Source organism: Vulpes vulpes, chromosome 13 (assembly GCF_048418805.1).
Source record: "Vulpes vulpes isolate BD-2025 chromosome 13, VulVul3, whole genome shotgun sequence".
NCBI classification, from domain to species: Eukaryota; Metazoa; Chordata; class Mammalia; order Carnivora; family Canidae; genus Vulpes; species Vulpes vulpes.
This window is the reverse complement of record NC_132792.1, coordinates 3,748,084-3,760,399: the sequence shown is the minus strand read 5'-3', so window position 1 is coordinate 3,760,399 and position 12,316 is coordinate 3,748,084. Positions and strand designations below refer to the sequence as shown.

At 47.7% G+C, this 12,316-nt stretch overlaps 1 protein-coding gene across 1 annotated transcript in view; it reads right to left on the bottom strand.

Annotated features, from left to right (window-relative positions):
* FAM135B (family with sequence similarity 135 member B) overlaps nucleotides 1-12,316 on the bottom strand; it is a 276,991-nt gene that overhangs the window by 21,549 nt on the left and 243,126 nt on the right. Inside the window, exons 10-12 of the mRNA XM_072733864.1 lie at nucleotides 7,756-7,911; nucleotides 6,909-6,982; nucleotides 617-771 (exon numbers count right to left, since the gene is read on the bottom strand). Coding sequence (XP_072589965.1) covers nucleotides 617-771; nucleotides 6,909-6,982; nucleotides 7,756-7,911 — 385 coding nt within the window. The remainder of the gene's footprint in view (nucleotides 1-616; nucleotides 772-6,908; nucleotides 6,983-7,755; nucleotides 7,912-12,316) is intronic.

Here is a 12,316-nt window from a genome sequence, read left to right as displayed (position 1 = left end):
ACCCCGTCCGCACCAGGCTCTCTCCAGCTAACCTATCAGTTCCTTAACACGCCGCGCAGAACAGCAAGAGAAACCGTGGTGTGGACACAAAGACACAGATCCACACAAGCATGCTGTCTTTTCTCCCTGAGTGAGCGGCTCACCCACTAATTCAGTCACTGGGGCAGCCCACTTTCTCGAATACCGGGTCTGGTTCGTGGCATGAACCAAGCTCTCCATAGGAGTCTGAACTGAATGCCGCCAAAGTTCAACGAGACATGACTTCATATTTGTGTCGTGCCTCTGAGATAAGAAAGGATGTCTGTCCTCTGCTCAGGGTATTCTGGCGAGGGGAGACTATGGTTCCTGTTTTATAGATGAAAACACTGAGGCCCCTGGCAGGATTTTACCCCAGAAAGGGTCAGGAAGGGGATCTCTGTCATAGCTGTCCTTCTGTGACGCTGATCTGAAAATTGCACTGACACGAAGTCACCCCAAATAACTAAGCTTAGCCTGAGGTTTTGCTTCCCCTCCACAGCCTGACAAATTACTGCCTTGATTTGGTCCCACTGCTGGCAACTGACAGGGGACCCACGGAGGAGCCTTAGTGTTGAGTCTTTCCCGAGCAAGGACCAACCTGTTGCAGGGCAGTCCACGTATCTGTCCTCAAAGATAACGGGCAGGGTGTTCCAGTCGCCATCGATGTCGAGGCACTCCGCGGGCAGCGGGGGCATGGTGGTGAGGTACTCCGAATTCCGGATGTCCAGAGACAGCTGGCTGTGGGTTTGTATCCTGGGGACGCACGGATTGGGTTAGCGTCAGGGGAAGTTTAAAATGCGGTAAGAATCATTGCCCCAACCCCTGACTCCAAGAAAATGTTCAGCGGGCTCTGACAATACACCGTCTGTCTGTCCATCCTCTTCCTTTCTCCCTGCCAACCACCCAGCCAGCCCCTAGGGCCATGGTGGGAACTGGTCTGGGCACTGAGCCTAGAGGTCACGGATGGTATGATCAAGGCACGTATCATGTTCTGTTTCAGTGGGATGCACTAAGTAACACTAGTGGAGCAGGAGCTGAGCTTCTAAATGGCGAGGAATCTTAAATTAGTCCTTTGGAGAAAAAACTTCAAGCTCTACGTATCCTCTACTCTTGCTTTTCTCACCTCCTACAGGATGTTAGGGTCTGAATGCTATGCTGTGGCATAAGTATTAAAACCCATCTAAAATGCTTTATTTTTTCTTGTTTTATTGCTTCCTGTGTAAACACCAGCAACCTTGACTGGGGTGTAAGTACCCTTAGTTTTGGAGCCATGTGTTTTGGTTCCTCCATGTAGGATAATAAAACGTAGCCTGACTTCTGGAAGCCCCCATGTCACTCCTCAGCCATGTAGGCAGGTCACCTGCTCCACAGAACAGCTCATAGCTACAGAGCTCCACACAAGCCCAGGGAAAATTCTCTCATTCTGTACTCTCAGGAATAAATATAATGAACGTATATGCCCATAGGATACTTTATACACGTATTTTGAATATGCATTTGAACTACGAATATTTTATTTCTTTATTTCTCAATTGGATTTTAACCTATGATCAAAAAAGATAAGCAGTGTGAGGCACCTGGATGGCTCAGGTTAAGAGTCTGACTCCTGGTTTGGGCTCAGGTTGGGATCTCAGGCTCATGAGATCCCATCCCAAGTCGGGCTCTGCGTTCAGCAGGAAGTCTGTGTGGGATTCTCTCCCCCTCCCTCTACCCCTGCCCACTTTCTCTCCCCACTCCCTGTCTCTAGAAAAAAAATAATAAAGAAAAGAAAAATAAAAAAAAGAAAAATGATAAGCAATGTATTCTCTTCCTCGAAGCCACAAAGGCTGCAGCAACCTTATAATATAGTGAACCTTTCCTGAATACTTAAATAGACTTTTGTTGCAATCAGTTCTGCACTTCTTTACTGTCATGTGAACCTAGACCTTTGGGTCCAGTGTTTAATTTATTAAATAAGTCTACTGACTGGACACCAATGTGTGGAGGACCAGGTCTATAAGCTAGGGCATATACCTACAGGATGGAAACTTGATTCTGGACCTAAAGAGCTTATAGTCATGAATTAATGAGGTGATTAACCAAGTAACTATAACACAGCACAAGAGGTTCTACAGAGCTGGGTCCAGGCTACTTTATACAGGGCATTACCTCTTGCCAGAATGTGGCTTCTTGAGCGTACAGGCGTCGTAAATGTGACCCAGTACCTACAACAGTGCTTAGCATATGTTTAAAAAAATGACTAAAAATTCTAGAGCACAATTCTATCATCTCACACCTAGGATGGCTATTCTTAAAACAAACACAAAGGCAAGTGTTGGTGAGGATGTGGAGAGGGTGCGGCCCTCATACACTGTTGATGAGGATGCAAGACGCCGCAGCTGCCATGGAAAACAGTACAGAAGTTCCTGAGAAAAGTAAAAATAGAAGTACCCTAGGATCTGATGATCCAACTCCCGAGTATTTATCCAAAAGAAATCAGGGTCTTTAAGAGATTTGTGCACCCCCACATGCATAGCAGCACTATTCACAACAACTCAGCTATAGAGACAAGCTAAGTGTCCATGAACAGAAAAAGGATAAAGAAAATGCAGCACAATGGGATAGGATTCAGGCTTAGAAAAGAAGGAGACCTTGTCATACATGATGACATGGATAAACCTTGAGGACATTATGCTATGTGAAAGGAGTCAGCCTCACAAAGACAAATCCTGGTGATTCCACATTCAGGAGGTATCGAAAAATAATCAAATTCAGAGTCAAAAAAAAAAAATAAAGGAGTGGTTGCCAGGGGCTGGGTGGAGAAATGGGGAGATGCTGGTCAATGGGCATAAAGTTTCAAGGGAGTAAGACAGGTTCTAGACACCCACTATCTGGAGCACCCAGGACCCAGTCCATCACCTACTTATCTCCCTGACTCCAGGAGCTTAGCCAACAACACACAGATCCTTCTATTTTGGAGGTTGAGGAATCCACGTTCAGTTCTTCAGGATAATGGTTAACCACTATAGACCAGATCCACAGCAAGGATGGTAGGAATGCAGGATCTGGACTCCAGTAGATTCGTGTGTGTATCACATGCTTGCCGTGAGGTCTAAGATAAGCTACTTAACCTGTCTGAGCCCAGGTTTTCCCAGTTTCTTCCTTGGTGAAGTGGGGATACAACCAGTTCCTAGCTCAAGGTATTAGTGTGGACATTAAATGAGCCAATGCAGGAAAAGCGCTTGGCTGGGCTCTTCTTAGCAGAGTCATCTCAATAAACAAAGCACCAAAAAATAAAAAAAATAAATAAACAAAGCACCAGGAAGGCAGGGCAAGTGCCTCTTGGGTTCAACGCTATTGACATAGCATCTTGTAAAATGAGTAATCTTTAAAACTTAGTCCTATACTTATTATTATAGAAAAACACAAGAAGCAAAGTGATAAGTCAATTGTCACTGTTACAGACGTTACATCACCAAGACAGGTTGTCCTGTACATCAACACTTCTGCATTCATTCATTCATTCAAGAATCGCTCATTGAGCCCTTCCTTGCTGCATGAAAAGCACAGGCTTGACACTCGTAAAGCAGAAGAGAGAGACAATAAAACACACCCTTGCTACCAGCCAGCCCTAAACCACTTCTAAACACTGCAACGTTGCATTCTTAAATCCTGCAACCATGGCAAGAAACAATCTCCATTTCGCATGGCGACCGAGTACAAGTGCACACTCCCAGAAGCACACACTGAAGTGAAAGTTTCAGAAACGTGTCTGTCTCGTACTCTCTACTCCATCTTATTCTGTCTGTTAAAGCCCATCCTATCCTATCCTTTTCATGTGGAAGCGCGATGGTGGAGGTCACAGTGTACTCAACGATTGTGCTTGAGAAACACAATCTACTCTGAGCTTGACCAAGACGGGTCTTGACAGATGAGCGTCACCGGGGCCATCTTGTCTGTCCACTTGTCCATCCTGATTTGGGAGGATGGCTCTGTCTCTGATGTACACCCTCCCTGTCCGGCTCCGATCCCCAGGGGGGCACACCCATGCCCACACACCCTTGCTAGCATGGCCTCACCCTGAGATGAAACTCTGTTCATAGCACTCTGTACCTTTACTCCAGGAACCTTCTCAGTCTGACATAATGTTCCCCTTTCGGTTCCATAACTCTTACTCCTAATGATCTAATTAAATTTTACTTCTTCCTGAATAATATTGCTGCTAGCCTTGTGTATACTTTCCCTTGCAGGTTAATATCTACGAGCGAGTAGCACTAAGTTCCTCTCGTGCTGTTCTGTGAGGCAGATGCTCTAGTCTCCTGGGTATTTGCAGGGCTCAGTTCGTGCCTGCTTCAGACCTCTGGCTGAATGTCATCTTCTCGGGGACTCTTCTGTGATAGCTGGATGGCACAGCACCCCCTCATTCTGACCACACTCATATATTTCTCTTTGGCACTTACTGCATTTGGCATACCATATTTATTTATTTGTATGCCTCCTGCTGTGAAAATGTAAGCCCCATGAGATGAGGGATTCATCTCTTTTGGTCACTGCTGACTAATACCCACAAGAGTGTCAGGCCCATAATCAGCACTAAGCAAGTATCTGTTGAAGGAAGGATTCTTCTTTTCATTTCTAGGCAGCAACCTAGGAGAGGTGCAGGAACTGATCTGGTGTCAGAAATATTGCTGGTTACGGAACCAAGATTTCAAACCATGTATAGGAGTTTGAGATCAGGTCTTTCCACCATATTACTTGTCATCTTTTTAAAAAGGCCTGAATCATAACTGTCACGGTGCCAAGTCTGAATTCTCTATCCTGGTCCATCAGGTCTCACATAGACTGGTCCACCTCGCTGGTCCTGCCTATCTCCCCTCTCGTTCCAGCTCCCTCCATCCTATAGCTTTGTTTGCCTTCCAGCTGCTCCTCCAACACCCTGTGTTCCCATACAAGAGCCCTGACACCAGCTTTTCCTCCTGACCGGCCTTCTTTCATATCAAGGTCTGGCTGCCTATAACTCCGGTCTCCATTCAAATGTCACATCCTCAGAAAGATTCCCTCCCAGCACTTGCGCTACAACGGTCCTTATCTCACACCCAGTGCTGTGTTGGAGCCAGTCCCACCAGCTTGCAAGAGCCAACTGTGCACATCCCTTCCGAGCCCCCGTGTTCAGAGAGAACATATTGGCGGCCTGAACACCACCGTGGTGGGAGCATTCACACAGTGAAAATCAGTGAGCACTACAGACCTAAGTTGTTTTTGTTTTTTCGGAGAGCTAGTCCTTCACCGAGGATGCTGGCCATATCCCTTCTCATCATGTTCTGTGTCCTCACCTTGATTTGGTTTTCTTTACTTGTCACTACCTGAGATAACTGGATTTACGTCTTGCCTGCGGCTGCCCTAGAATGAGAGACCCACAAGGACGGCATCAGTGACGTGTCCCTTGCAGGGTCGCAGGGCCTACTTGCACAATCCACGATTGTGTAACGTATTAGTCATCACCTAACATTTTGTGATCAGTGTCTGTGGCTTGACCAATGTGTTTCGTGTATGGATGTTGGTCCTTACAGCTATTGTCCTGCCCATTTTAGAGAAACTAAGATTGAGTGAGGGGAAGAGAAAAATAACAACCCAGCAATAGAACAGTACTTTCTCAAGGATCTGCTGTAGGCCAAAGGAGGAATAGGACCCTGATCCCAACTTGGCCAAGTACCATATCCTCTATACTTGGTATATAAGTGGTCAACATCTCAACAAAACTCCTCTACAAGAGTAGTTGCCTATGTATCTGTCCCCTCCACGTGCACCCATCCATGCCCCTTGGGCACACAGCACAGTCCTGCAGTCGAGAGCTTGCCTATCATGGAGACTCAGGAAGCAGGTTCCTGCCAGGATCCTGATTCACAGCATCTTGCCCAGTGGCCCTCATGGTTCTGTTCACATTTGTCACGTTAACTCTTCTCATCTTAGCTGCTGGACAGAATGAATGAATATGAGAGTGACTGGAAGACTACCTGGTTCCAGACAAGCTGTCCTCTCCACAGATGTATTTTCTCTGCCCCAACCCCCCTCCAGATTCCACAAGACAAACTGTCGGTGCCACCATACTTTTCCAACATGATGATGTGTGCAGAGAAGGAAGAGAAGGTCATAAAAAAGAGGGCGAGAAGGTTTTCAGGTCTGTCTTGCGAGACAGAGGAACCTGAAGTATTTCTCCTGCTGGATTTACCAGGCCATCTCGAACAATGACTCCATCCACATTTATTCTTTGAGGTGAAGGTATGATTCAGAAACAAAAAGAGCCCCTTGAACTCGGTTAGCAAAGGCCAACCCATCTTGGAGGGACCCATCTGCTCCTGCCCACTGGGGAGATCTATAAGAGAATGACCTCATTTTCTGTCAACCCTCTGACTCTTTTTGTATGTTTTCCCTTTTTTTATTTTTAATTTTGGAGGAAGGCAGACTCAGAAATTCATCAGTCCTCCTAATTAGGTAGTTCCGTCTTCATTCTTATGCGAAATGCGTTTCGAGGCTACTGCAGAGTCTCCAGTGAATTCTGTGTTTTTTCTGACATAGCTTGTGGCCATGCCACCTGCTTCTAATTCGTTTTACAAAGAAGACTCAGCACAGATGTCTTCAGGGACCTAGGAAGTCTTGATTCTGTCTATAGAACCATAATAACATTCAACAAAAGAAAACTTTGGCTATTGACCTTCTCTGCCACCTGCCAGCTCCCGCCTCTGCAATTTGTCTGACTCTTTTGCTTGCAGAGAAAATGTAGCCTGAATGTGCAGAGGTGGGCAGACTTCTTTCCTTTGCAGTCAGAGACGAAGGGAAGAAGCGCCTTTGAACAAGAATGTCTTGGGTGGCCACTTTCACAGTGTGATGTGGGCATGCAATTGGTTACTTACAGATTTTCCTGGAAAGTCAGGACTGCAAGTTTTTGGTGCTCCATGTAAAAGAAGGCCTCAGAAAACCTTCGGACCTGAGGAATAAGATAATGCAAACAGTTTAATGCACTGGGTGGGCATGATCTTTAATTTCCAAAGGGAAACTGGGACTCACAGAGGCAAGTGGTAGGAACAAAGGAGAGATAAGTCCACCACCAAGAGGTTTCAAAACAAGCTCTTCCATAGGTTCCCTCTCTCATCTGGGGCACTTAGCCTAAAGCTGGGTTATAGACACAGTTTAATGCATATTTATGAGAACCTGTTCTTGCATTGTTTTCTATACTTTGTTTATTTAGGTCTTATTTCTTCTACTAGAAGAATATACTTGAAGACCAGGACCGTTAAGTAAATGCAGACGAACCAGAGTTTGCAAAGCCAGTCATGTAAGTGCAACTGATAAGTATTCTGTGGGCTCAGATACTCAGTCTTCTTGCTGTAAATGAGGAGACCAACATCTTCTATTATGCATTAGTACCATCCACATAGATGGCAAAGAAATACACCAAGAACAACATCTTACATTTCAAAGCACTTCTCTAAAACATTTGCAGGGCACGTGTAACACCCTCATGCTATCATCTGGTAGCCAAGGCAGGTGTTAAATCAATGGTAGAGGCAAAGGTTTCAGAAGCTGAAGAAGTTCATAAAGTTGAGAGCTCACGGTTCATAAAGTCGAGTGCCAGGACTGGCACTCATGTCCATGAAGTCAACCCCAATTCCTGTTCTGCCCAGTGAACTAACTGTTGGAAAGCTTCCTCAAGGGTCCACTGGCATGTGATTAGAGAATTCATACCATTTGACACCTTACCCTCAAGGTGTGATGTTCCTGGGTGAGATAAGTGGTCACCTGGGAGTGTAGAGTCACCGTGTCTAGGAACTGGGTCCACAGAGCCATTAGGTGAGAGGTGAGCCAGGCGAGATCCTTACTTATCTGCTCAGCTATCTTCTCTGGATTGTTCAACATCTGCAGAGGAAAAATGGTGGCAGTAAAGGACCTCTTCTGCGTGAATCTACTGCAGGCTCCCTCCCGAAGCCTTTGCGGACTTCCCTGCTTTTAGTGAATCTCTCCTTTCTCTGGACTCTGTATCACATTCCATTCTGGGCTCAGTCTTCTACAGTCATTATGGTTTCTACGTCTTCAGGGCTATTTGACAGGGAGGGCACTAGGCATTTTGTGTGTGCTCCCCATTTCACGCTCACCATTACCTTTTAATAGAGTTCTTGTGCATCATTTCACATAAAAATAAAATGAGAATCAGAGGAATTCAGTAGCACAGCCAAGGCCACACGGAGCTGGGATTTAGTGGCATGGCTGACCACAGACCCACCACACCACACTGCCTTTTGATAGTAGGTGTTGAAAACACTTCCTGAGAAATGCTAATGCCTTTATCATCTCAGAGTACCTGACTAGTTAGGTGATTTGCACAGGGTGGGTGCTCTACAGCCCTACCACCGTCACTCCAAATAACTTAAGGGGGATCCTATGTTGCCTTAACTACACCTTGAAGACACCAGCCTAGAGAGGGCCTAGAGCCTTTGAAGGGGAACCTCTGGGTGGCCTTAGTTTAGAACTGGGAAGTCATCCATTAGGGGGTGGGGCAAACTTTGATTCTGCAGAAGGGAGAGAGGAGATCAGGTCTCTGAGAGAGACAGGGAGGCAGGTGTTAAAACCTGACACTGAGGGATCCCTGGGTGGCGCAGCGGTTTGGCGGCTGCCTTCGGCCCAGGGCGCGATCCTGGAGACCCGGGATCGAATCCCATGTCGGGCTCCTGGTGCATGGAGCCTGCTTCTCCCTCTGCCTGTGTCTCTGCCTCTCTCTCTCTCTCTGTGACTATCATAAATAAAAATTAAAAAAAATTAAAAAAAAACACAAAATAAAACCTGACTCTGAGTGCTCAATCTCGTCATGTATTCAGCAAGCACTTGATGTGCATCTTCCATGTCTCAGGCACATGTTTTGAATACACAGGGACATGAAAATGAATAAGGCTAGGGTCACTGCTGGCAGGAGCCTCACTGAGTGGAAGAGGCAGCAAGGTGAGTTAAAGCTTAGGAGTGGTGGGAATCACTCTGCCACAGAGATGCATCAGGACACAACCATAGCCATTTCAAGCCCATTACTGCCCTGTGCCTCAGTTTCTTCATCTGTAAAATGCATATGCAGAGCAAGTGACCACTTATAGGATGTAATAACAATAGGGAAAGTAAATTCAAAGCCTTGCTTCCACCCGTGGAAGTTCCTTTTGTTAGTCTTGGGCTAAAGGTTGATGCTCAAGGAAGGCAGCTGGGCTAGAGTGAGGCATCTACCTAAGAGGAGGGAAAAGAAGGAAGAAGCAACTTGGCAGTCAGTAAGGTTCTTAGAGTTCTTGGGAATTGTTATTTAATGATCAAGGACTGGCTGCCAGATACAGGGCATCAATCAAGTGGAGCATCTCTGAGCCACTTCTTCCAAGAGGAAAGGTCAGTCTTTGATGAAGACACCAGTTCCAAAGCTCCAGAGGGGGAGAATGGCTCTACTTTCTCCTGATGGAAGGCTTCTTTCCTGTACTGGCTCTATTGGGAGACAGGGGGCAAACTGGGACTGTCCACTCTTGGCTCAGCCCCATAATCTGTGGCCAAATGTGTCAGGAGCAGAACACATAGGAGTGGGTTGGGGAGAGTGGGGGACACGGTCATCCTCTGGGGAACCTCCAGGCTGCAATATGAGGTTTTTGGATAGACCAGAAGTGGCTCCTCTCCACCAGTTACCCTTGCCAATGAGCACCAAACACCTGCACCAGCACTTGGCACCATTTTACCCCGATGCCATGGCCTGCCTCACCTCTGGCTACCTTCCCTTCTGGCCACACCACCTGCTCACCGTGACCTGAACACACCCAGTTCCTTCCAAGTACTAGGCTCTGACCACACTGCACATCCTCCTTGGAAGTTCTTCCCCTTTCATCTTCCAGACTCCCTTCTCCCTTGCTTCACCATTCAAGACGTGTCTGTTCTCCCCCAGGGCACTGTTAAGGAGCCAACGCAGCCCCCCTGCTTCTGATGATTCTTTAGGAACGTCTACTCTGCTCCGAGGGGACGTCAAACCTCCCTGTGCTTGAAGTGGACCTGACTTCACACACACGCTCTCATGGCACCACTGGCCACACATTGTTCCCACGACCCTCCGCTACCTGCGTTCCGAGCATTAGACTTCTCTGTATTCCTGGTAACTACACGGTGGTGGACAACTCATGGGGCTTCAGTAACTCTTTATTGGAAAAAGTCAGGTGACTCTGCATTGATGCGAGGCACCCTAGGCCTCAGTAACTGGACTTCCCTTGCTGGGCTGCTGACTCCGGCCCCCACAGCTTCTGCCATCTTCACTGCAGTGGCACCAGCCAACACAGCGTGAATGCTGAGCTCAGCCGCCGGAGCAAAAAGGAGAGAGAGCAAAGCTACTCACAGAACGTGTCTTTGGGAGAATGATCTTTTTTCCCCTTGGTTGATTACGGAAATGGCTTCAGATAAGGTTAAGGAAGCTTCTAATTAGGCCACAAGAGGACTCTTCGCCTCGCACAGACGCCCGGGCCTGTGTAATTACAGATGATGGGCATGGAGGGGCATCTCACGCAGGATGAGGAGAGGCCCTTCAGGCGGACGAGGACACAACGTGGCCCAACGCTCTTTCAAGTGAAGCTGCCTGAAGAATGCTCAGCCACTCACCTCTGCACTCCTGCCACGTGTCTCATCCGGGCTCTCACCATGCTCTCCTTTGTTCACTCGGCCCCGCTCACTTTGCTTATTGAGTGATTGTTCTATGTGAGGGGTGTGCTGAGCCCTGGGGAGCCACAGGTAAAAACACCCAGGCCTGGGAACAACCTGTATTGTGGCTCAGTGACAACCACGTATTTAGAGAGTTATAATACACCTACCATGTGCTGTGAAAGAGATATATACTGAGTGCTGTCGGAGGGTCATGGAGGCTTCCTGGAGGAGGTGATCCCTATGCTGGGTGCTCAAGGGAAAGAGAAGCCTCCATATGTTTCCTGAACTAACCACATTCCCTGGCACCCAGAGCCTTGCAGCTACTGAAGAGGCCCCTCTGCAGCAAGGTCAGGTCCCTCTGGGTCCATGGACCCCCATATTCGAGGGGAGGGTCCCGGAGGGCACTCTGGGCATCACTTCCAAAGCCCCACTCCTCAGTGGGGATGCTCAGGAGGCCCTGCAGTTTGGGGGGGCGGGTCACATAGTGGAAGGGAAACCAGGCTGAGCAGAGTCAGACTCTGTGCTCAGCCTCACGGCACCACTGCACAGACACCTCCCGGGAGAGTGTTAGAAATGCACAGTCTCCCGCCCCAGCCCAGATCAAATCAGAATCTCTATTTTCGCAAGATGGCCAGGTATTTCGTATGCATGTTCAAGTCTGAGAGATTCTAAAATTGGACAGAGATATGGATGTTACTCAAATACGTCGCCTCTAGAGGAGCTCTGTCGCTCCCTGGCAACCCTAGACGGGATATGAGTGATCAGAGCTGTGACCTCCCTCCAGAGCTCAGCTCAGGGGGACCGTGGCTAGCCAGGGAAGAAGTCACCATGATCACAGGGGACAGGCACTCTCTACACTTTTAGTTTCCTCTGCTAGGGAGCTAGGCTAATAAAACCTACAGACCCATGCAAGGATTCAATGAGATGTCATGAAACATCCCTATCAATGGGATCGTTTTGAACCACATCACAAAGATGTTTTCAGGCTTAAGTGAAATAATTTTTTAAAAAACCCCCTGGCAAGGCAATTTGCAAAAAAAAAAAAAAAAAAATCCACACGATTCAGTAAACAAAATAAGGAAAAACCCAGGCCACCCCAACTGGTAGCTGTTTGTTTATGCACCATAACTTAATTTTTAGTATTTCCTGCTAGGAGGGCACAGCTCAGGGAAAGGCCATTCAGCAATTTAGGATCTCCCAGAAGTTTATGGGGGAAACCCAGAAAGAATTTTTTTTCTGTGACAGGAAACCTGGTTTTGCTGAATTTTTTAAAGAGAACTGGCAACTGCCTTCAGGTAGGTAGTCAGCACATGTTGAGCCTGTCCGTTGTGCCCAAGCAGGTGGCTGAGTTCCAGCGGAGTAGAGAGCACACTGCATCCCTTCCCTGATGAGACTGCACCGCAGGGACCTTACCCTGTGCCTGACTCACCCTTCCAGCCCGGCCCCCAGGACAGGCTTCCCGCGGTCCGGGATTGTGTGGCTGTTCCCTCCCTGCCAGCGGGCACACCCTGACCCCTGCATGGCGAGCCTCCCAGACAGCCAGGCACCCCCACGTCTTACAACCCCTGGTCGAGCCCTGACCCTACTGGCAGCTTCTGAACAAGCCTCTTCGTCTTGAGTC